The sequence below is a fragment of the Lacerta agilis genome, chromosome 1 (genome assembly GCF_009819535.1).
Source record: "Lacerta agilis isolate rLacAgi1 chromosome 1, rLacAgi1.pri, whole genome shotgun sequence".
NCBI lineage: Eukaryota > Metazoa > Chordata > Lepidosauria > Squamata > Lacertidae > Lacerta > Lacerta agilis.
The window spans coordinates 118,009,748-118,034,509 of NC_046312.1; the positions used below are offsets into that span (position 1 = coordinate 118,009,748).

A 24,762-nucleotide genomic window follows, 5' to 3' on the forward strand; every position below is an offset into this window, starting at 1 on the left:
CTTCTTCTTCTTCTTCTTCTTCTTCTTCTTCTTCTTCTTCTTCTTCTCATTATTCTTTCTTTTGCATGTGTGAGATAGCTGACTGAAGGAGCTTCCGCAGTGAGCGCTCTGGTGGGAGATGGAAAATGCAAAGGGGAGGCTTCAGCGTGGGGGGGGGGGAGAAGGATGGGGGGGGGAAAGCTGAGAGAGGAACAAAGGATAGAAGAGAACAGGAGCAGCAGGCGGCAGCAGATTTCCGGAAACGAAAGGGAAAGCGGGGAGGCAAGGGTGCAAGTGGCCAGGGGTGCTTTTCGCGGCTCTGGCCGGCAGAGGGTGGCCTTGCGCGCATCGATGCGCGCCCGCGGCTCGCCGGGTTTTGTGCACCCAGCACTTCCTGCATCCGAGCAGGCTGGGCTTGCAATACCAGCAGCCTTTTCTGCTCCTGATCTAACAAGCGGCAACCTGAGCAACAGCAGCAGCAGCAGCAGCAGCAGCAGGCTTGTCAAGTCCCGGGTCCAGCCGCGTCTCCGTTTCTTGACCCTTCCGACCCAGCGGAGCTGCATGCGCGCGAGGAAGCCCGGAGGGAGAGAATGGCCGTGCTCAAGCTCGCCGACCAGGTAGGAGGAGGAGAGGCGAAGGGAGAAGCCACAATGGGAGGCTGGCGGGGAAGGGCTCTGGTTGAGCCCGGCCGCAGCCGAGGAGCAGCAAGCGGGGGATCGGCTGCCGTCCGTTGCTGTCGGGAGCCGGAGAGGAGAAGTCGCAGGGGAAAAGAGAGAGATCATGGATTCCCCTCCTTCCATTCGTCAGCCCTGCCCGCCCCTCTCCTCTCCTGCAAGCATTTCATTCCTTGCAAGCGCGTCGAGCCCTGTTGTCCTTTCCCAGGCGGTTTTGCATTGTTGTTGTTGGTGTTTTCCTTTGCAGAAGCGGCATGTTTCTGTCTAATGTTCTGATGCAAATCGAGAGAGAGAGAGAGGAGAGAAGGAGGGCCGGTGGTGGGGGGCGGCGGCTTTGGATTATTATCCAAAGGCCCTTTCCCTTTTGCAGAAGCGACATGGTTGTTGTTGTTTTTTGCTCCGAGGCAAATACACACACACACACACACACGCTCATCGCCGTTCCCGATACTCGCCCGCCAAGTTTCTCATTGTCTTGGGGGAAACGAGCAGTTGTCAAAATACTCGGGAGGTTTAGTTATTTTTTGTGGAGGGGAATCTCACGACATCCGTGCATTTGTGGCTTGTGGTTTTTGTTGTTGTTCTTTTCGTAGGAGGATATATGGCTGTTTGGAATCGCATCGCCCAGCCATCGAGGCCTTTTGTCCTTCTTTGCGGCGCGGGAGTATTTGTTGCCCCCCCCCCCCGCCCCCCCGGACGTGAGATTCCTCCACATTTTCCTCCTGGTCCTCCTTCCTCCTTCCTCCTCCCTTCTCCTGCTCCACGATTTACCTGCGCAGGGAGGTGTGGCGGTGCGGATGTCAGGTTTTAAACGCGCGACAAGGGAAGAGAGGCTGATGCGGGTCCTTTTAATCAACGCTGTCAGTTGCAGCGCCCCGGTCAAGCCAGCCTTTTGGCATGGATGGCTTCGCCCGAGGTTTCTAATCCTCCCTCATTGTGTCCCCCCCCCGCTTCCCCCCCCCTTTTAAAAAGTGACACTTTACAGCTGGCTGCATTCAGGGCTGTTAATTGGCTGCTCAATCAGGGCCAGTCCCTAGTCGCTGGAGTAGCTCAAATATTTATGCAGCCTTTTATAAGCGAGATCTCCAAAGGGGAGCCTCTAATAGGCTGTTTGTTTAACCAATCCACGGAACTGTTGGATCCATTTAATCCCCAAGCCTGGGACTACTGGGTTTTAGTGGCGTCGGAAAAAACCCTCCCCTTCACTTAAAAACAAAGGGGATAACTGTGTATTAATATTTGTGTTTTATAGGGTGCTTGCTGCTTTCCAACTCGTAGAACAGTGTTCTCACAACAAGATCAACAGCCTTGCCCCTTTTTTCCCACCTTAAAAAGAAAAAAAGGAAGATTAAGCAGCAGGATTTGTGCTTTTGGTGCTGGATATCTAGCATGAAGGCCCATTAAATTGCTTATCACAATGTATAAGCAGTGAGTTAGTCAGAGATAGGTGCTCTTTATTACATTGATGGGCTATATCATGGAATGGGGAACGTCAGCTCTTCATCCGCTTTTGCTGTATGTTCCACAATGCACATATGTGTACTTTTAATTATTAAGCTGGCACTTTCCTCTTGAGAGTATTGTGTGCCACTGAGCATAACCCTTTACAATTATTTTTCAGATTGCAATTTATCCTCTTAAATTTGCAGAGTAGGATGAATACTGTACTGTAATGTGATATGAAAACCGCGTTATAAGCGTTCCTGGTGTCTTTTAAAGTCCTGTTGTTGAGTATGCAAACAATATTTGTTGTTGTAGCTATTTTTGGACGTGAATAGCACTTTAGAAGGCATATGGATTTTATTGCTTACTCCTTCACCGCATATCTTGGTTGAACCGGTACTTCCATAGCTCACTTTTTTTCTTACCGAGGCTTCAATCCTCTGTTGACCCACCCATTGAATTGAATGGGTCTTGCTTCTGGGTAGGCGCATGTGGGATTGCGCTGCAAATCTCTTACCATTAATAGCACAAAGTATTAAAAAGGGACACTGTAGCTCTTATATAGTGGCCTCATTTATCTATGGACTGTACCAACTGTTTCAAGCTTGCCTGGTTTAATCTGCTAATTTTGGTTTAACTTAAGTCTGTTTATAACCAGTAGCATGGATATCAGCCGAAATCCCCCACCGCTCCTTAAACGGATTATCAAGTTCTTCTTAGATAAAGACCACTGTGATCCACCTTTCTCAATTTTGTGCTTTTTAAAAGTATATTGCCTGCTGAAATCCGCTGTTTTGTTGCTTCTGCCCCGCGTGGAAAGTTTGGAATGGAAAGTGTCCTTTCTATCTCATAAAATAAAGGCAGATATTGAAAGTGGACTGCGTTGTTTTCTAATAGCCAGATTTGTGTTTGTAATTGTGCAGTAAGCAATGTTTATAGCTCTCTCTGTGGCACATGCCCCTTGATGCTGCCTTGTCTTCATATTTGATGCTTCTCACTAATGGCAAAATTGCTTCACACCAAGAGACTTTCTCTGTGCGCTGCAGGGTAGCACAGAGTCTCATAAATCAGAAGAGTAGGTTCTGCAAATTGAACACCCCAGCTGCAGTTAATATTGGAGGTGTCTGTGCTCTGGCTGATAAAGTGTGGCATTTCAGCGGCGCTTAAAGTCTTAGCCTGAAATCATGTCTTCAGTGCAGTCCTCTGGGGAATTATGGCTCTAAAGGTTTTAAACCTTTACTAAACCTTGGGGGGGGGGGCCGCAGAAGAGAGAAAATGAAATTTGCTTCTGACACACTTGGTGCTAGAAAGAGACTGGCTTTGCTTCTGCTTAAGAGGCCTATGTTGTAGGGCAAACCCTGTGCCCCTTCTCCTGCCAGCCGACTGCTTGGATTATTGTTTCCTCACCTTTTTACCTTGTTGGAAATGGAAGCTATGAAGACAGCCAGGAGTAAGGAGGTGGGTTACACGATCCACACCATACATTTCAAATCCTCTCATACCATTTTGACAGCTTCGCCAAAAGGATGCTTGGAGTTTGTAAAAGAATATTGTAGTTTGTGAAAGGTTGTTAGGAGAATCTTCATACAGTTACAGTTCCCTTAGCAAACTGCAGTTCCCAAAACAGTGAAGAAATGGAGGTGCTCTCCCTGAAAACCCCTGTAGCTCTGTCTCTGTTAAGACAGCACTACAACAGAAATTAATTATTGGCTTGTCCGCACTGGATTTTACAGTGTTTTTGCAGCTGTTTGCGTTCCTGTTCAAATTTGCGCAGCCTACATGTTACCTTCAATATCAACCTTTATGCTATCCCTGTGTAAATTTGGGTCTACCTGATAATGGGGATAATCTGATAATTTGGGGGGAAATTGAGCTGCAATCCGCTCCGTAAATAGTGTCTCCATCGTTCAGCCCAGGCACTGTGGTCCAGCTCTAAGGGCCTTCTGGCGGTTCCCAGGGAACTGGGCAGAGGGCCTTCTTGGTAGTGGCACCCTCCCTGTGGAATGCCCTCCCATCAGATGTCAAGGAAATGAACAACTTCAGATATCTTCTAAAAGTCAGATAGTTGTTCATTCTGCAGTGCTTCCATTTCTTTTCCAGCTGTGCTTTTAACTGTTTCCTGTGTGCTCCTGAACCTGAAGAATATTTTTCTCTTGATTCCTCAGTTGTGCACAAAGCCACAAAGCTGCACAAGCAAACCATGTGGTTTTTTTTTTAAAGTCTACACCAGATTTATTGTGCAGCAATCTGAAAAGTGTGCGCTGAAAATTTACAATTGCTGTCATTTCTTTTCCAGCGTGCCAGCAAGCGTGTGCCAGGAATATAGCGATAGATAGATAGATAGATAGATAGATATTCTTTTGATCCCTCATGTTTGCCCCAAAGCAGAAAACTGCAGAAACAGATTAACAGTTTCCTGACTGTGTACTTATGCACACTTCCTGTGCAGGGAAATTGTTTAAAAAACGAGATGTAGAAGCAGATACATGTGTGCATGCCCCGTCAGTACTTCATCCGCATAATTAGACCCATGCAAATTTTGATATAGAATTGGCATGGGGGAAATCCTTTTGCATATCAGTGTTGCAGGAAATCTGCAAAATAAGAAAACGAGTAATAGAAGCAATTCCAGAATTAGCCCTATTAAGACGCACATTCACACGACGAGGAACTCATTAAGTCACGTGCTCTCAGAGGCTAGAAGCATCATAACCAGACACTGGAAAAACCTATCAGGAGTGAACATACACCACTGGTACGAAAATGTATGGGAAACCACCCTATTAGAAAAGTAAACCAACAAACTTGAACTGGCACAGGGACAAGTAAAGGAGGACTACTCCCCCCCCCGTGTGGCCCCCCTTTATCACATATACAGCACAACAGCATGCAAATTGATATGGCTAATCTGACTCAACAATGCCCCCCTCCAATACAAACAAGCCACACGGCAACCAACCGAATGCAACCAACCAAGTTCTATCAGTGCCAACAAATATATATTCATATATACACATGAAGAAGGCTGATCGCCGAAGAATTGATGCTTTTGAATTATGGTGCTGGAGGAGACTCTTGAGAGTCCCATGGACTGCAAGAAGATCAAACCTATCCATTCTCAAGGAAATCGGCCCTGAGTGCTCACTAGAAGGACAGATCCTGAAGTTGAGGCTCCAGTACTTTGGCCACCTCATGAGAAGAGAAGACTCCCTGGAAAAGACCCTGATGTTGGGAAAGATGGAGGGCACAAGGAGAAGGGGACGACAAAGGATGAGATGGTTGGACAGTATTCTCGAAGCTACTAACATGAGTTTGGCCAAACTGCGGGAGGCGGTGAAGGATAGGCGTGCCTGGCGTGCTCTGGTCCATGGGGTCACGAAGAGTCGGACACGACTGAACGACTGAACAACAACAACACATGAAGAAGAAGAAGAAGAAGAGTTTGGATTTGATATCCCGCTTTTCACTACCCGAAGGAGTCTCAAAGCGGCTAACATTCTCCTTTCTCTTCCTCCCCCACAACAAACACTCTGTGAGGTGAGTGGGGCTGAGAGACTTCAAAGAAGTGTGACTAGCCCAAGGTCACCGAGCAGCTGCATGTGGAGGAGCGGAGACACGAACCCGGTTCCCCAGATTACGAGTCTACCGCTCTTAACCACTACACCACACTGGCTCTCAAGGACCTGTCCATGTGACCCTGACAGAAAGATCATTATCCCCCTCCATCTTTCTTTCCCTCCCCACCACATAATGCATATGAGAGGGTGGGAGAGTGACATGTATGTGCATCACCCCCCCCCCCGCAAAAAAACCCAAAGAAGGCATATTTTCATCCTCAAAACTGTACATTTTCTTCATAGGCAAATGAAAAGGGATTTCAAGGAAGAATCGGCTAAAATTCATACTGCGAATCGGCCAAGATTTCCGTAATTGGCAGGCAGCCCTTGTTTCCACTGAGCTAACATCACATTGTGCAATAGAAAAGACCTACCTAGAGTTATTAGTCTGTGATGGCTTATTATTTGCATGTGCGAGACATGAATGCATGCCACATTCAACAAGCGGTGAACATATACTTGTGAACTGGCCCCTTGGGGCTCCTGGCTACTGTTAAGTGGTAGCCAGCATCTTTTAATTTTGCTGAAGTTATTGGTTTCATCAGGTGCTTTTTGGGGGGGCCGCAGGCACCTGGTGTTTGATTGCTCAGCGTTTGTTTCGGCACAGCCGAGTCAAGCGTCAGGTTGAAGGCTGCAGCCCTAGCCCCACTTCCCGGGAGTAAGCCCCACTGAACTCAGTAGTGAGAAAGGCAGGATTGTGCTCTTTAGAAGCAATGGGCCCAATCTTAGAACCCACTTCTGCTTGTTGCTGAGGGTGGAGGACAAGTGGCTTCTGCAAACATCCTGCTTGTGGGCTGCTGCACCGAGGTTGACGCAAACCCTCCTGTGACTCATCACTGGCTATAGCAATGTGTGTTTCAACGCAAAACAAGACACTTCGCCCTCTGTGCTCCACAAGCGAACAGCCTGAATTTTATCTGGGGCACGTGGCTTGCGGCACAATTGCGTGCAGGTTTACTGAGAAGTAAATGGTGGTGGTTTCTATTTCCCAAGTAGGTTGATGGCATCCGTAAACGGTGTTTGCTAGTGTTTCTTCTCCCTTTCCTTTGAAGAGTCAGTCCCATTCTCGTCCCACCGCCCCCTGGACACTACGAGGTGAACCATTCCTAAAGTGCAAGAGAAATTCCGGACAGTAGTAAAAGCACTGTAAAGCAATAATTGATGCGATTCAGTTCAGCTCTTTCGCAGAAGGAGCAGCGGAAACAAATCTTCTTTTCCTCCAGCTCTGTCTTAAAACAATGCATCAGGGTGTTTTTTGGGGGGGTGGGGTGGGGGTGGGTGGGATAGATAGCTCAACAGGATTTGAGGTGTATCAATTAAAGAAGCTTGCAGCAGCGCTCATTTCTGTTAGCGCTGTTTAGTATGCTTACTCATCAGGTTTTGAAAAAAAACACAACAACGGCTGTGTTCCATGTTCAAAAGGTCCCACTTCTGCTTCCTCATGCGGAGCAGATAGTTGCACAAGTGAAATCGAGCCACCTCCTGGAGTCCTCTTCTGCACGCAGAGGCACAAGCTACATGCACAGGGCAACCAGTTCTGCACACAGGATGTGCAAGCGTATGCACTCTCAGGTAGAACTGTGCACGTGGTACTTCTCTGTTCCCCCAGCCCTTTCATTCCCATTCTGAATAATACTTTAGAAAGCAATGAGCAGAACTTGCTATGTGTCATGGTTTATTTTATTTTATTAAAGATTTTCTTGGTTTACAAAATGTCTCTCGCATTTTTCCATGTAACATTTTTACAGATCAATATTGGTTATTGAGACATTAGGCAGAGAGGGGGGAAGGAGGTGGGTGGGATGGGGGGAGGGTGGGGTGGGGAGGCGATGTTTCTATTTTCCTTAGTGTATGTAGGATTTGGTGTCAGCATCGGTTGTGTTGGTTCTCTGTTGCTCGCTTGTGTTTCATTGGCGGTGAGAGGTCGCAATTGGCGTAGGGTGTGCTTGTTTCTTTGTGGTTGGCTGTGTTGATCTTTGGTTTTCTGTGTGAGTGGGGGTGGGTGGGTGTTTTGGATCAGGTTAGCCTTATTGATTTGTATGCTGTCGGTAGGTTTTTGTCATTATCTTGTTGAGCTGTGTGTGTGATGAAGGGGGACCATATGGGGGTGAAGGTATCTTCTTCTGTTTGTCCCCGTGCTAGTTTTAGGTTGCTGGTTAATTTTTCTAGTAGGGCTGTTTCCCATACTACTTGGTACCATTGGTCCATGCTTGCTCCTGACAGGTCTTTCCAGTGTCTGGTTATGATGTTTCTGGCTGCTGAGAGTAGATGGATTATGAGTTCCTTGTGTTGTCATTGGGCAGGAACTCACCCTAAAATTAACCTACAGATGGTATCTAACACCAAGAAAATTAGCACAAATACGCCCAGGAACCTCACCAAAATGCTGGAGAGGATGCGCATCCACGGGCACATACTTCCACATGTGGTGGGAGTGCCCCAAAATCCAAACATTCTGGACAACAACCATACGAGAAATATCCAAAATAACCAAACAAATGTGTCATGGTTTTTGAGCTGTGCCCTGCAGCTGCCCCTTTAACTGCAGTTTGAGCGGCATCAATTAGGAAGGTAAGAGTGCCCATGAAAGTGTCACCTGCTGCTTTCTGCATGTCAGACCCCTGCCAATGGCTCAGGAACAGCTGTAAGCCCAGGATAGGCCTTTCCCCTCCTCCTTCTGGTCAGCTGGCAAGCTTACTATGTGGATCAGACATAAAAATAGCTGAATCTTCTGCTTCAGAAACCCAAACTTCTACACCCACCCACACCCTGAGGCCGACAGTGCTCCTAATCCTGAAACACTGTCCAGGTGTTATCCAAAATGACTTGTACTCTCGGGCTTAGAGATGTCTTCTGGCCAAAGGGGCCTGGAATTGTTAGACAGAAGCTGCTGCCCAGGTACAGACTAGAAGTCTATGTTTTCCTGATGGCCCACATGACGCAGTCCGACCCTACTATTAGGAGTGAGGAGCAGTGGCAAAAAGTTGGTAGAGCAGGACTTGACCTGCACTCCATAAGCCAGGCACAGAGGAAGGCCACGAATGATGGTGTGGAATATACAGCTGGTCCGATTGGCTTCTGTACATGAAAGGAAGTGCTTGTCCTGCACCTTGCAGAGCAGAATGGACCAGACTTGGGGGGGGGAAACGTACCCTTCTTTCTCCCTCATTTTAACATGCAGTTTGCTGCTGTCACGGAACTGCTTGTGTTGTGAAATTCTGCGAAAAAAGATCCATGCAACCTTATCACGAAAGCAACTTTTCTTTGTCTTCGTTACTTTTTAGGACCATGGTCGGTTCTAGTTTCAGGGTTCCCTGCAGTTTGGCGAGCTTAATAAGTGAGAAGGCTTCTGTCACCATCTTTGCTACTTGTGCCCAGTACGGTTTGTGCCAGTGTGGTGTAGTGGTTAAGAGCGGTAGACTCGTAATCTGGGGAACCGGGTTCACGTCTCCGCTCCTCCACATGCAGCTGCTGGGTGACCTTGGGCTAGTCACACTTCTTTGAAGTCTCTCAGCCCCACTCTCCTCACAGAGTGTTTGTTGTGGGGGAGGAAGGGAAAGGAGAATGTTAGCCGCTTTGAGACTCCTTCGGGTAGTGATAAAGCGGGATATCAAATCCAAACTCTTCTTCTTCTTCTTCCCATGCTCTGAATTAAAGGAGATGAAGCTGCTGCCATTGTGTGGAAACAATGGCTATCCCAAAAGGAATCGAACCAGGAGATATGCCTCTTCCAGAAAGCGACCGCATGAACCCCGCACAAACAGTTATAATTGGACAAATGGGGGGGGGGAAGAGAAGTGATCTATACAAATCTGTTTCATTGCGTACTTATGTTTCCCTGGGTGTGTATGTCATGAGGTTTCACTGGCCCTTGAAATATGTGTGGTATCCAGCAAAACCGCATGCTTCTCAAGGTGTGGTATTTCATCTCCGCGTGACATGTGGCTTTCAACCTTTTCCTGCTCAGCTACAAAATAGGGACATGGTTGCCATGGTGACACTTGAATAGAAGGGAGCCCTGTCCTGCCTGAAAGCTCATAGCTGCCCAGCGGTGATCTAAGGGTCGTGGTTGACCTTAGGATTTGTGCATGTTGGATAGGACCGGGGCAGAAAGGTAAAGGCTCATTCTTCTGGAAGAATGCAGCAGTACATCCTGACCTTTTGAAAATCAAACCATGGGGATTGCAGGGTGGGGGGAGAATGTTCTACTTCTCCTTTCAGCTGTGCCAGTCTGGGTCAACAGTAGACCTTGCCAGTAGGCTCTGGGGCAGCCTGCTACAGCTCCCCAAATCCCTGACCATTGGTCATACAGGGACACCTGGTGGCAGTGATGGCCACCGATACCTTTGAAAGAGGATTAGGAAAATTCATGGAGGATAAAGCTATCAGTAGCTGCTAACCCTGGCCAAACTGCGGGAAAGATAGACATGCCTGGCATGCTCTGGTCCCCGGGGTCACGAAGAGTCGGACACGACTGAACGACTGAACAACAACAACAACAAAGCTGCTAACCCTGATGGTTATGTCCCACTGTTGGAGGAAGTATGTTTAGAATACCAGTTGCTGGAAACCACAGGAAGGGAGAGTTCAGGTCCAGTTATGGTTGATCATAACAAAAAGTTCCAGGCGTTAGGAACTCAGATATATAACCCAAGTGCCAGATGGCTCCTTAAACCAAGGTTACAGTTGCTAAAATGGAATGTCTACTTTGAAGAGGAAGAAGAGTTTGGATTTGATATCCCGCTTTTCACTACCCGAAGGAGTCTCAAAGCGGCTAACATTCTCCTTTCCCTTCCTCCCCCACAACAAACACTCTGTGAGGTGAGTGGGGCTGAGAGACTTCAAAGAAGTGTGACTAGCCCAAGGTCACCCAGCAGCTGCATGTGGAGGAGCGGAGACACAAACCCGGTTCCCCAGATTATGAGTCTACCACTCTTAACCACTACACCACACTGGCTTTGGAGCGAAACTCCTCCAAAGTCTTATTTTTCAAAGGATGGACTGGCTGTGGTTGATTATCAGTTAAACACCTAGCTATTTCAGAGGTCCTCCTTGAGCTTGGTCAAGAGCTTTGAGAACTTAAAGAAGAAAAGTCGCTTGGTCCAGGGACAGTCCACATATACATTGGCCTACCCCCGACCTCTTTTTCTTGATGGCGACTGCTCCTTCTCAGGCTGCATGGAAAAAGCATTTTGGTTCCAGAAATACATTCTGATTGTGCAGATAAAATATAACTGATAGAATTCTACAGTGTCGGAGTACAGCATGTGAAAAGTCCAGATCCAATGATCCTCAGATGGTTGTGATATCAGGCACTATCCCGGCGCCTAGGAATCTTTACTTGGTCACAAATGGTTGGTAGCCAGGTGCAAAATGCCAGGTTCGTCGTTTTTTGGGTGGGTCCAAGGGCCTCATTAAGGGACACGGGTGGCGCTCTGGGTTAAACCACAGAGCCTAGGGCTTGCCGATCAGAAGGCCGGCGGTTTGAAACCCCCGTGACAGGGTGAGCTCCTGTTGCTCGGTCCCTGCTCCTGCCAAACTAGCAGTTTGAAAGCACGTCAAAGTGCAAGTAGATAAATAGGTACCACTCCAGCGGGAAGGGAAACGGCGTTTCTGTGCACTGCTCTGGTTCGCCAGAAGCAGATTAATCATGCTGGCCACATGACCCAGAAGCTGTACGCCGGCTCCCTTGGCCAATAAGGCGAGATGAGCGCCGCAACCCCAGAGTTGTCCGCGACTGGACCTTATGGTCCGTTTACCTTTACCTTTAAGGGACTCATTCACTCTCAGCTAATCCTCGAAGAATAACGTGTCAGCTGTGTGTGTGGCCCAAACTCTAAACTTTTTGACTTACTTTCCTTTTTTTGCTGCCCTGAAAGTCAGTAAAGGCCTATGGGTCCTGAGAAATTTGCCTTTGGTTAGGGGCTGCATGAGCCCCACCCCCCCAAACTGTGAGTCAGCAGCTTAGGTTTTAGAATGAAATATGCACATGTGATTTTCAAAGAGAGATGGGAGAAGGAATCTTTTGACATAGTGCTTCCATCTGCAGTTTTAATAAGTCCTTGCATCATCATAATCATCATTAAATTATAAAAAAAACTTTAAAAAAATCTGTTGCCTAATTAATTGGGGTTATCTTTTGAGTCAATCCAAATGTTCCTAATGAATTAATAAAATCCATTAATTGGCCAAGATGGTTTTTTGTTTTTTGTTTTTGCTAAAGTCATTTGATGTGAAATAGTGGGGTAAGTGTTGTGGAAGCTGACCCAAATCTCATACGTTGGTAAATTGAGTTCACTTAACTTACAGGTCTTGCAACAGAAGCTGAGTTTAAGTCAGCACTGTGCCATTTGCCATCCTCGATTATATAAAGCTCTAAGAATTTCCTCCCCCCCCCCCAAAAAAAACCATTTTCTACTTCCTCAAAAAGATAATTTGGTATGCAAGTGTAAAGAGGAAGTGGAGGTTCTGCAAAAACATTTTGTCAAAGTGAGTTTCTCTGAACATCCCAAGTCTTGTGATGCCTTAAAGATGAGCAAGTACATGACAACACGGTATTTCACAGGCCATTTCATCAAAAGCAGCCATTGTGAGGCGGTTATGAATAGCGTGAAGCTATTTAGAAATCACTAATAACTTGCACAGTAACGATCACACTTACCTTGAGTTTGTCTCTATAGCCATAAAGGCCTGGTTTAATGCTCTGAACCCACCCCATTGTTCACTGATGTTTTTATGCACTTATAGATTATTTTAAACCACAGCTTCTTAATTTCCCTTCTGCAGAACGATGGCTGACTTGATAGCTTGCGTATTTCTCAGCTGGGCGAAACCAAATGAAACAGCAGAAGTTGAAAGATCCTTATTGACTCTGCTTTATGCCTTCAGCATATTTTAATTATCTCCACCCTGGATCCTTTTTCTTTCTTCTTCTTTTTTTTAATCCTAATTTTTTTAAGCAAATTGATTCTTTGTATATTCGTCTTTGTATATTCATCTTCACATGGATGGATAGGCAAACTAGAATTCTGTCATGCTCCCGCCCAGTGCTATTTTTCTAGAAAAAGAGGTGCCGGAACTCACTAAGAACACCTCCCCTCTTTCTCTTAGAATGGCAGTGGCGCCCACCTGAGAGGTGGTGGAACTGAGTTCTGGCGAGTTCCCCCTGAAAAAAGCCTTGCTCCCACCCCCTCTCTTGCTGCGTGCGCATTACCGGCATAAAATGTAGAAGAGTTTGGATTTGATATCCTGCTTTTCACTACCTGAAGGAGTCTCAAAGCGGCTGACATTCTCCTTTCCCTTCCTCCCCCACAACAAACACTCAGTTGCGTTTCAAGTCAGATTTGCATGCTGTTGAACACGTCAGTACGGTTTGATGTGCCTGCTCACTTTCTGTCCGCACCCAGTGGATGCAGAGGGGGCTGGGAAGTAATCCCCCAGGAACTCCTATTAGCCAGGGGCGTAGCAAGGTAAATTGGTACCCGGGGGCAATTTTTTTTGTCCCCCCCCCCGAGGCATAGGTGGTATCCGGTGTGGAACATTTCTTGTCACCCCCCATTGATTCCCCCCCTGCAAAAATGGTTTTACATTATTTCATATTTTCTTACAAAGGAATAATAACAAGTAATAATAATAAAAAACTTTTATTTATATCCCGCCCTCCCCGGCCGAAGTCGGGCTCAGGGTGGCTAACATCAGATACATAACATTGGTATAAAGTCAAACAATAATTAAATTACCTCCTAAAAACATCTCAAAATCAAATAAAAGTCTAATTAGATGGCTTTCCACAGGGTTAGGGTTGGAAACAATAAGTGCTCCAATGAACTGAAATTTCAGCCTTCATGACATAGGAAAACAGCCAAGTAAACAGCTATTTTGGTGGAGGAGGGTCAATATATTAACCAATAGGCCTACGCATGAAATTTCATATATAGCTATATAATCCCTAGTATAGTAAGATAAGACTTTTGGAGCAGGCATTTTTTTTAAAAAAGTTTTTTATGAACCGCCCTAGAAGGGCAGTAATTGTTCCTTGATAATTTGTCACCCCCTCCATTATGGAACCTGGGGCAGACCGCTCCCTACGCCCCCCTTGCTACGCTCCTGCTATTAGCGAAGCTCTCATCTGCACATGTGCAGCAGCTCTCTCAACTGTACACACCTCAGCTGAATAATAATAATAATAATAATATTTGTTTGTTTGTTTGTTTGTTTGTTTGTTTATACATACCCCGCCCATCTGGCTGGGTTTCCCCAGCCACCCTGGGCGGCTTCCAACAAAATATTTAAATACAATAGTCTGTTCAACATTAAAAGCTTCCCTAAACATGAACTGTGACATTAATGTGCCTTTTAAGTTTCCAGATCAGATCAAAGCTGGTTCGAGGGGAGGGAAGTTCATCAGACTGCAGCCCTTCTCAAGAAACTAGGGTAGCTCTGCATGGCGGGTAACAACACGTGTGCACAGATTCAAAAACCCGCAGCGGGAGTGCACTGAAGTCAGAGTAAATGCTGATATGTACACAGTCTCTCTCTGTCTCTGTCTCCTTGGGCAGATGGAAGCTTTCCTGTAATGCAGTATAAGAAAGGGAGCCTCTTCCACACTCCACAGCACAGAAACCAAGAGAGGAGAGGCTGGCATAATTTGGGTGAACAGTTGCAAGAGAGGAAAGGGTGATGGTCAATTGGCAACCCTAGCTGTTTCGGGCATTTCTCCAGCCTTACTATTGTCCCCTCTCCTAGCTTATAATGCATCCCTCCCCACCCAGACAACAGTGTTACATGCATGTATGAGCCAGTCTGTAGTGCATTGTAGACTTCCCCAGTCCTGTGCCCTGCAGATCTGGCTGCTAATCAACACCTGCTTTTGTCTAGTTTCAAGATACCACCTTCCTCTTCTCCCAGATTTTGCACTTCTTCCTCTGAGCAGCATGCTGATCTGAGCAGCCCCCTTGGACCTCTCAGTTAATCTCGCTGGGTTGGGGGTTGGGGGGCGGCCAAGCTCTCTAAAGTAAATTTGCCCACTTGCTCATCATTGAACGTTTCCACGGGATATACCTATATACTTGAGTATAAGCCTAGTTTTTCAGCACACTTTTTGTGCTTTAAAAGCTGCCCTCGGCTTATACTCAAGTCAACCATTCCTTAAGAAGTGTACAAGAACGGTGGTTCTTTACTCTCCCCAGGCAGCTTGTTCCATTCCTGAACTGCTCACATAAATGCAAACTTTAGACCCCAGAAGGCAGAAAGCCTATCAGTTAAGGAAGTATTAAAACCCCACAGGTGCTCACTTTCCCTGGCTCCTGCTTAAACAGGACTGGATCCCAGCCTTTTCTGTATAACACAAGGGAACATTGCGCTGTGAGTTAAACCACAGAGCCCTAGGGCTTGCTGATCAGAAGAATGGTGGTTCGAAACCCTGCGACGGGGTGAGCTCCACAGCAGCAAATGTGAACCTACCACAGTGGCAAAGGTGAACCGGCTTATACTTGAGTCAATAAGCTTTCCCATATTTTTGTAGGGAAATTAGGTGCCTCGGCTTATATTTGGGTCGACTTATACTCGAGTATATACGGTAATCCTAAATCGTAAAATCGTAGAGTTGGAAGGGAACCAAGGGTCATCTAGTCCAACCCCCTGCAACGCAGGAATCTCAGCTAAAATAATTTCATGAAGGTGGTTTCATGGCAGGCTGGGGAAGCAGTAGCCCTACATCACCCCTGTCAGACCTAGACCTGTTGTCAGACATGTTGGGAGTTGATGGGTGTAGATCAGCATCTGGTGGGTGCTGGGTTGGAGAAGAGTGGCTCACACCACCAGTTCAGGTAGTGTTGTCGTTTGCTGAGAACGGATGCTTAGAAACAGCAGTGTGATGCTACCCTAGCAGTGGTACATCCAGATATAGCTGTAACTTTCCACTGAGATGAAAGTGCAAGCTATTGTTCTGTGCAGCCGATAATATCCTCTGTATCTGTCCTGATTGAAATGCTGAGGTTTACATCTGGGCCTTTTGCAGAGACCACCCAGAGCCAGCGGTGAAATCGGAATCTCTCTCTGATTCTTTTACACCGTATATTGAAACCTGCTGACCTGAAAGAGGGATGTGTGGGGCCTACTAGGGGGCTTTGTTGTAACAAAGGAAAGCCAGGAATAAAATACAATAGGAAGAACTATGCCACGCGTGTGCCAAGGAACACGTTTGAAACGGCTTGCACTGATGCGAAAAAGGCTGTAATTCGGGCAACGTATTCGCAGCACAGCACACACCACCAGCGAATGGATTCCACCCCACCCCTCTTACAATTTGTAAAGACAATATTAGCAATACACTTGGCACACAAGTTTCGGCTGCCTGACATCTGCTTGCAGTAATCCGCTTTCAATATGTGGTAGGCATAGTTTAGATTTCAAGCCACAAATGTAGCGCAGAGAACTGTTTATGGGCGTGGGGGGGGCAGAGACACACACACTGTCTGGCCATGTGTGCTCATTCTTAGGTGGAGAGACTATACATAATTATCTGTGTAGATGTGTACTCTGCCTGAGCTGCAGGGCAGTGGTTAGAGTTGTCAGCTTTGCATGCGGAAGGTTGCAGGTTCAATCCCTGGCATAATAATAATAATAATAATAATAATAATAATAATATATTATTTAAACCCTGCCCATCTGGCTGGGTTTCCCCAGCCACTCTGGACGGCTTCCAGCAGAATACTGTATTAAAATACAATAATTCATCAAATATTAAAAGCTTCCCTAAACAGGACTGCCTTTAGATGTCTTCTAAAAGTCAGATAGTTGTTTATTTCCTTGTGACATCTAATGGGAGGGCATTCCACAGGGTGGGCGCCACTACTGAGAAGGCCCTCTGCCTGGTTCCCTGTAACCTCACTTTTCGCAGTGAGGGAACCGCCAGAAGGCCCTTGGAGCTGGACCTCAGTGTCCGGGCTGAATGATGGGGCTGGAGACGCTCCTTCAGGTATACTGGACCGAGGCCGCTTAGGGCTTTAAAGGTCAGCACCAACACTTTGAATTGTGCCCAGAAACGTACTGGGAGCCAATGTAGGTCTTTCAGGACCACTGTTATGTGGTCTCGGCGGCTGCTCCCAGTCATCAGTCGGTAGGGCTAGGCAGGGCTGCGAGAGTCTTTTGTGACTGAAATTCTGGAGAGCCACTGCCAACAAGGCAGCTTCCTATGCTTTTTTGTTGTTGAACTCTGTAGACTTGGAGAAATTCAGCTTCGTTTAAAATAGGGCACAGTGGAGATATAATTTTTCTAAGAATGTACTGGAGAGTATGTATATGAGAGTCTACTGTGTTGTAAACATTCAAATTAACATAAGTCGATGCAAAGGGATTTGACAGGAAGTCAGATTGGAGGAATTAGAAGTATAGGGTATGAAGCTAAATTGAACAGATTTTTCTTTTCTTTCCCCCCCTTTCCTTTCCTTTCCTTTTTCTTCCTTTTTCTTCCTTTTTCTTTTATTTATTTATTAATGGAGTCTGTTTATTAATCAATGTAATTTATGCAAAATTGTGAAATCAAAACACAAAGCATAATGTGAATGAATAAACATAGATAAATATGATTTGATGATGATGATGATAATAATAATAATACAGAACTGGATCTTGTATGTTGCTTACTGGGATGGGAAAAAATTGTGATCATGTAAATACAGTATTTTAATGTTGGAACCAACTTGTTGCATTTAAACAAATATTACTAATAACCAAAATATTATTGTATGTAACTTTATTTATTGTTGTAAATGTATTAGTTAATGGTTGGATTAAAACATCTCTTTTCTTCTTCCTCTTCTTCTTCTTCTTCTTCTTCTTCTTCTTCTTCTTCTTCTAATCAAAACTATGCAATAAAAATTAAAAAATAAAATAAAATAGGGCACAGTGTCCAGCCAGATGTTGTTGGGCTACAACTCCCTGGTCCACCCCTGACCATTGGCCATGCACCCTGGTTACCGTAATAGGGTGGCATGGCATCACCACGGACTGCAGTGTGGCTTATGGCAGTAAGTCGCCAGACAGCCTGGAACAATTTTGCACATCAAATCAAGTACTCAGCACTTTCATCAGTGTCTAACTGGTAGAAAGGATCTTCTCTTGAATACCTTGGAGAATTTCCACATGCTAAAATGTGTGTTTGCTGGCTCGTTTTCCTGTCCGAGAAGTGTTGGCTTTCTAAGTTAACTTCCTATAAAAACCCCAAACAAAGAGCAAGTCATTCCTCTAAGGTGGTTCTAACTGCTCCAGCATAACTAGGTGACCTAAAGTATTCCAGGAGTCAACAGCCTTCCAATAATCAAGGAGGCACATTCTTAAATTAAAGGAGATGAGCTGCTGCTACCTGAATCAAGGGTAGCTAATAAACAAAAACCAAGTTTGAAAATTCCTTACGCAACTTAACTTTGGCTCTAGAAGGAATAGCCAGAATTGCAAGGTTCCAGTACAGTATTTTCTTTTAGAGGCTATTGTGCACATCCTGCAGTCATTTCTGAATAAATACGTTTTGATTAACTAAGCTCTGAGCTCTGAAGGATTCTGGTTTTAAAGTTCCTTCTGTCCAACGTTTGCGTGGGACTTTTCACCCACCTCCCAATAAATTGAATGGTGGTGATCTTACTGCATGTTCAATTCTGGGGGGCTGGGGGCATAACTTTCCACAGGGGGTGGGAATTATTATTTCACCATGGCTTTATGGAAGGTTTAGCCATAGCAGTAAAGCAAAGTCATTCAGTCCATTGTAACCCAGAGCTGCATTTCTGTCACAATTCCATTGCTTTCTCGGTTCAACTTAAGTGTAGGAGCCAGATGTTGCCACATCTGGCTGTGTTGCTTTTCTTCCGTTATGGTTGCCCTGCATCATGGTTTGCTCAAAGTTACATTGCATTTGTTGTCATGAAGCTACCCAAATAGTCTAAATCCTCTCACACGTGCATGTTTTGACAAGTTGGCTACGCTGTGCCAGGAAATAAGTACTGTAGAGTGGTACCTTGGGTTACAGACACTTCAGGTTACAGACTCCGCTAACCCAGAAATCGTACCTCGGGTGAAGAAGAAGAAGAAGAAGAAGAAGAAGAAGAAGAAGAAGAAGAAGAGTTTGTATTTGATATTCCGCTTTATCACTACCCGAAGGAGTCTCATCTCAAAGCGGCTAACATTCTCCTTTCCCTTCCTCCCCTGCAACAAACACTCTGTGAGGTGAGTGCGGCTGAGAGAACTTTGCTTCAGGATGAGAACAGAAATTGTGCGGCGGCAGCACAGCAGCAGTGGCAGGCCCCATTAGCTAAAGTGGTACCTCAGGTTAAGAACCGTTTCAGGTTAAGAACGGACCTCTGGAACGAATTAAATTCTTAACCAGAGGTACCATTGTACTTCCAAGTTGTTGCCCTCACACGAGAGACAATGGAGCAGCCGTAAATTGGGGATTAAATAACTACTAGACGTTGAAATTCCATCTTGAGATGGAAATATACTATTGTTGAACATTACAGGACACCATTATCATGAGCGGGGTTTAAAAATACTGTGCGACTCCAGAATGTGCTTTGTTCTGGAACCGAAACAACCAATAAAATTATTCCTGGAACATGTGCAAAGGAATCCTTGAGCTTTGTGGGATTCAGTAAGGCTGTCTGCAGTTTCAGAACAATATTATGATTAAACAGAATTTGGGTCAAAATATGTGGTTTGCTGTTTTAATTCCACAGCAGTCCTTGCTCCTCAAGAGAGGTAGGGGAAGCAGCAGGACTGCTGTTATTACTCATGCCAGCTGCTGAATAGTCTGCAGAAGTTCTCTGCGAATGCAATTGATCTAAGAGAGAAGACTTTACAGGCAATGATTTTGTTTTGCATGATGATCGGAAACACCCATAGGGGTGCCCTAGTCAGAATTTCAGATCTGTACCTGCTACCATTCCTGCTTTATGTCAGGACCTCACACTTTTCCTTCCCTCACCTATGGTACTTTGGATATTAGCCTTCCTCTTCTTTCTCATATTGCACTTCTTCCTGTGAGAAGCATGCTAATCTGGTCGCGGCAGCCCCATTGGACTCCTCAATGAATCTTGCTGGTTAATGCTAAAGAGGATAATAAGAATTGTTTTGTGCAAGAGGAGGGGAACCTGAAGACGTCCATGTCATTGAAATTCTACTCAATATTGATCCAGAGTAGATTCCAATGTATAGTTAGCAGAGTAAAATTTAAACATGTTGCAGGATTCCCAAAGAAATATATCCAGAGGCAATTATATTTCATCCAGCAGAGCTTTACTGCTACAGTGGTGCCCCGCTAGATGAAAATAATTCGTTCTGCGAAAATTTTCGTCTAGCGGGTTTTTCGTCTTGCGGAGCGGCAATGGCAGCCGCGCTCTGCAAAACGAAAAAAAAAGACGAAATTTTTTCTTCTTGCGAGGCAGCCCCATAGACTTTTTCGTCTAGCGGGGCAGCCTTCCGCTAGACGAATGCCTTCGTCTAGCGAGTTTTTCGTCTAGCGAGGCATTCGTCTAGCGGGGCACCACTGTACTGAAAACAAATGAGCATAATGGTCACAAATCCAATACATTCAGGATTGGCACTGTCCATAAGAAATCCACTTGCAGCAGACTTAACTTAAACTTACAGTTAACTTATAACAAGACTAAACCTTAACACTATATACATAACACCACACCAGAAGGAAAGAGAGATAGAAAAGAGTGAAACCCAGGCTCCTTCTGGCTTATTTTTATAGTCAGCATGACCTTGACAGAAGAGATAAGTTTAAGCCAACTGTACTCAGCTTCTCTGAAGGAATAACCCAAACATCATGAACCTTCTGCTTGTTTCTTTCACACAGAAGAAGCTTCCAGAAGCTTCCGGAACCCTCTTGAATTAATTAGAATAGGAAAGATCTCCACACATCAGATCAATACTTTCTGCACCAAGAAATGCAAACTGACACTCGTATCACCCTAATCCGGCCCAGCCAGCAAGGTCAGTGGTCCGACATGCTGGGATTTGAAACTATTGTTGGCATTCCTTGATGGATTATTGCAGGTTGGCTCTGGTTACATTCCTCCATTAGGTTAATTGTTCCTCGAAGGGTTTGAGCTCCGAAAGGTACCTTTCCAAGCTATCCTGTTGCAGTTCGAAAAAACAGTGAAAGTTGCGTAGGTTGTTTCTGGCATTGCTGATAGGGATCTGTTGTGACTTGTTATCTGACCCCTCAGGGGGAGAAGTCAGTCCTGCTTTACTTCCTATTTATTCCCCCACCCCCACCCCTTGCCAGCAAAGAAAGTCTGAGTAGACGTATAGTCGTACCTTGGATTCTGAATGCCTTGGCACAGGAACGTTTCGGCTCCCGAACGCCGCAAACCTGGAAGTGAGTGTTCCGGTTTGCGGACATTCTTTTTGAACCCACGGCACGGCTTCCGATTGGCTGCAAGAGCTTCCTGCAGCCAATTGGAAGCCGCGCCTTGGTTTCCAAACGTTTTGGAAGTCGAACAGACTTCGGGGAACGGCTTCCGTTCGGCTTCCAAGGTACGACTGTATTTTTTTTCTGGAACCTTGGTCCGGTGGTGGTGACAGTAGTCTATTTGGGGTCAGCAGCATCTGATTAGTTGTTTAATATTGGGATAGCGAACTTCTTCCAGTGCTTAGGAAAGGTACTCTACAAATAAACTTGTGTTCATAAATACACGGCTCACTCCAGTAACTCTTAATTGAGATGGCTTATAGCAGCATCATTAAACTAACCATGTTATCTTTTAACAACAGCAATCTATGTGAATCTGATAAAATTAAAGGATCATGGTTGTAAATGCTTCCAGGAACAAACAAGCTGCTGCTAATATCAGCTATGGCTGTAAGAACTGTAACTTTAAGAACTTCTGTTTACAGGTGGCTAGCCGTGTTGGTCTGCCATAGTCAAAACAAAATAAAAATTTCTTTCCAGTAGCACCTTAGAGACCAACTAAGTTTGTTCTTGGTATGAGCTTTCGTGTGCATGCACACTTCTTGAGATGCTTCTGTTTTGAGATAGCTTTCCCCTCCTCTTCCTTTTCCCTTTTCCATGAAATTTTTATAGAAATTGTGCCTTTGTGGGCACAATTCCTTCTTAGGAATGATTTCTGTAAGTCATTCTGAGAGCTAAATGGCAAGGTATAAATTCTATAAATAATAATAAAAAGTAATAAAGAAACAATTGTCTAGATTATCGCATCAGGACAGGTTTAGCAGCAGCATAAAAGTGACTAAGCAGTGTGTTTTTATGCATGTTTACAATTTCCATTGTAAGTGCATACAGTCTAAGCCCAGGAAGCAAAGAGTTGCCAGCGTAACTTCCCCAGTGACTGGTGAAATAGACTGTGTAGCTATAGCTGCTTGAAAACCCAGCATGGCAGTATGTGCTTAAGAGCATGAACAACACCTTTTGGCATTGCAACATTGATCCTCTGCTTGCGCAGCACCATAATAACATCCACAAGCAGGAAGCAACACATGGCGTCCGCATGCAGTTGGGACATCTCTGGGTCCTGGCCTATAAATGCCAGAAAGGCTTCTTGTCACGTCTTGGGAAGATTAGAGGCTCAGGCACAAAAGTGAGGGGAAAGAATCACTTCCTTTTATTAGTACCTTGGTGTCCCACATGCAGATGTCTGGGGGACCCAAACAGAAGGAGGAGAGAGGGTCAGAGTGAATCCCTACAGCTGCTGGGGGGAAGGAACCCTGAGACATGCAAGAAATTTTTGCTTAACCCCTTCCTCATAATACCTCTTTAAAAAACTGGTAGGGATCAAGCCTGTGTAAATGGCTTTGGCAGAAGAGAACAACACACAGATGTGAACCAGAAGTTACTTTGAAGGGAACCAAGTACCCTACAGGTATGGCAACCGCTTTAACCCATCACAAGAAGTCCGCTCCACCATGTTGGACTTTGCTGAAAGAGTTGACACTTCCTATATTGCTTTTGGCAAATATGAATTTGTGTATTGCTTTGGAGCGTCTGATTTTTAACGAGTGCTAGAGTATTTTTTTTTTAACAGGCAAGCAACTAAATTTGTTAATAAATACTAAATGCCACTACATAATAAACATCACTGCTTACCAACTGTCAGAACATTGATTTTCTTATGTTGGTCAATGAAGGTTGAAGTTAAATAACCAATTCTGAAACACAGATACTATATCATCCTTGAGTATGCAGCACATATTCCAGTTGTCAGAAAATACAAAGAATATTTGACATCAAGATTCATAGAGGTGAATTTTTTTTAGGCCAAGATTGTTTCGACTCGGACTGCATAAAAAATTTCCCACCAGGTGTTGAGCAAACATTAAACATGGTTTTGTACAGTGGAGAAGCGTTGCTTCACCAAGTTTCCTACTTCAGACAGGCTTAGAAGCATTTTGCAAGTTGCAGTTCTCATTTTGAGGGAGTCATCCTGCAAGTTGCTATGCTGAGTAAAATATTAAAGTGTGATAGGATATTTCAGACAGAAGTTGGTAAGGGTTAAAAAACTTTAACCTGGGAAGTGGCCCTGAGCATGTACAAATCCTCTGAAATAGTACTTTTTCATCCTAAATGCGAGCAAAATGAATTAAACTCGTTATGTTACTGGTGATAAATGGAGATAAATGGCTCTAACGTTATACTTCCCTGGGTGCAGTTTTATATAAGTAATGAATTCAGGGAGCAAAGCTGCAAACTCCAGAGCTCCTTCAGTCTTCTGCCGCGTGTAGAATCTAAAGCTTTGTGGAAATATAATGCAGTAAAGATCATACAGAAATACGTTTCTTGTATGATGTTGGCACAACTCCTTTGACTTTCCATTACATTCTCATAAATCTCTTCCAGGAAAAGAAATTCTTCTGTCCAGGATCCTGGAGAACTACTGCCAGAACATAGTAGACAACTCAGAGTTAGTCTATATAAGTCGGCTTTCTGTATTCCTGCAAGTTTCCAACTTTATGGATATCCAATGCATGCATATCCGTAAAATGCAACTTGCAAAGGACCCTGTGAGAAAAGATATTGTGCTCGTACAATATATTTGCATGGTTTTGGTTTCACATTTGCCGTGTGCTGGCGACCAGCCAGTTAGAACCTTTGCATCATGCTGCTATCTTGCGTTGTGTGCTGGGATAGCTCAGTTGGAAGAGCATATGGTTTTTAATCTCAGGGCTGTGGGTTTGAGCCCCAAGTTGGGCAAAAGATTCCTGCATTGCAGGGGGTTGGACTTGACGATCCTCGTGGTCCCTTCCAACTCTAGGATTCCATGATTCTAACACTCAAAAAAAAAATATTTACCATTACTGTCTCTTTTCATCTGCATTGTTGTGAGAAAAGCTTAAGTGCTGTGCTAAGTTCCATCGCTGACTTTGGAGGTACAAAAAAGAAAGAAAGGACGGAACCCAACCAAATTTAAGCACTTTGGGCCAATTTGCTAATCCAGCCTTCCACAACCATTATTGGACTACAGCTCTCATTATCCCTGACCATTTGCTCTAATGGCTGGGGTTGATGACAAGTGAAGTTTAACAACATCCGAATGACAAGAATTCCAGGAAGGTTGTACTGAAACACTACTAATTGGTTTCTTTTTTTAAACAATAAATATTTCTTTCTTTTTTTTATTAATGTTACATAACATCCTAGTTTACTAAGAAGACAAAGTAGGAAAGAAAGGCTACCCAAATGTGTGTCTGTGTTATAATCTATTACAGAGAACTCTGGAATCTCAATGATGGAAGAAACCAACAATTTTTTTTTGAAATGTATGAATGTGTTCTTGTGTGTTTGTGGAATGTTGAGTGCCGATAGCGAGTTAATAGAAATTTTAATATAGGATTTATTTTTGGTAATTCCAAAGTAAGCTCTAAACGGTGGGGGAAACTGACATTGAGAGCAGATGCCTCCTTCTCGGTACCCCAAAGGCTTTTGTTATCAGTAGGATGATGACAGGACTTGCACAGGTTCAGGCGACCGTGACCAAATGCATTATTTGTGACTTGCAGAGATAGCAGTTTGGAGAGGCGGTTGTCAAGATAAG

The 24,762-nt window shown here is 44.8% G+C and overlaps 1 protein-coding gene across 6 annotated transcripts in view; it reads left to right on the forward strand.

Annotated features, from left to right (window-relative positions):
* The first annotated feature begins 483 nt into the window (after positions 1 to 483).
* The window catches only part of ANKRD44 (ankyrin repeat domain 44), a 136,753-nt gene continuing 112,474 nt past the window's right edge, over positions 484 to 24,762 (forward strand). For all 6 annotated transcript variants that reach the window (XM_033168818.1, XM_033168824.1, XM_033168793.1 and 3 more), the window contains exon 1: positions 484 to 596. In XM_033168818.1, coding sequence (XP_033024709.1) covers positions 570 to 596 — 27 coding nt within the window. In that variant the 5' untranslated portion in view covers positions 484 to 569. The remainder of the gene's footprint in view (positions 597 to 24,762) is intronic.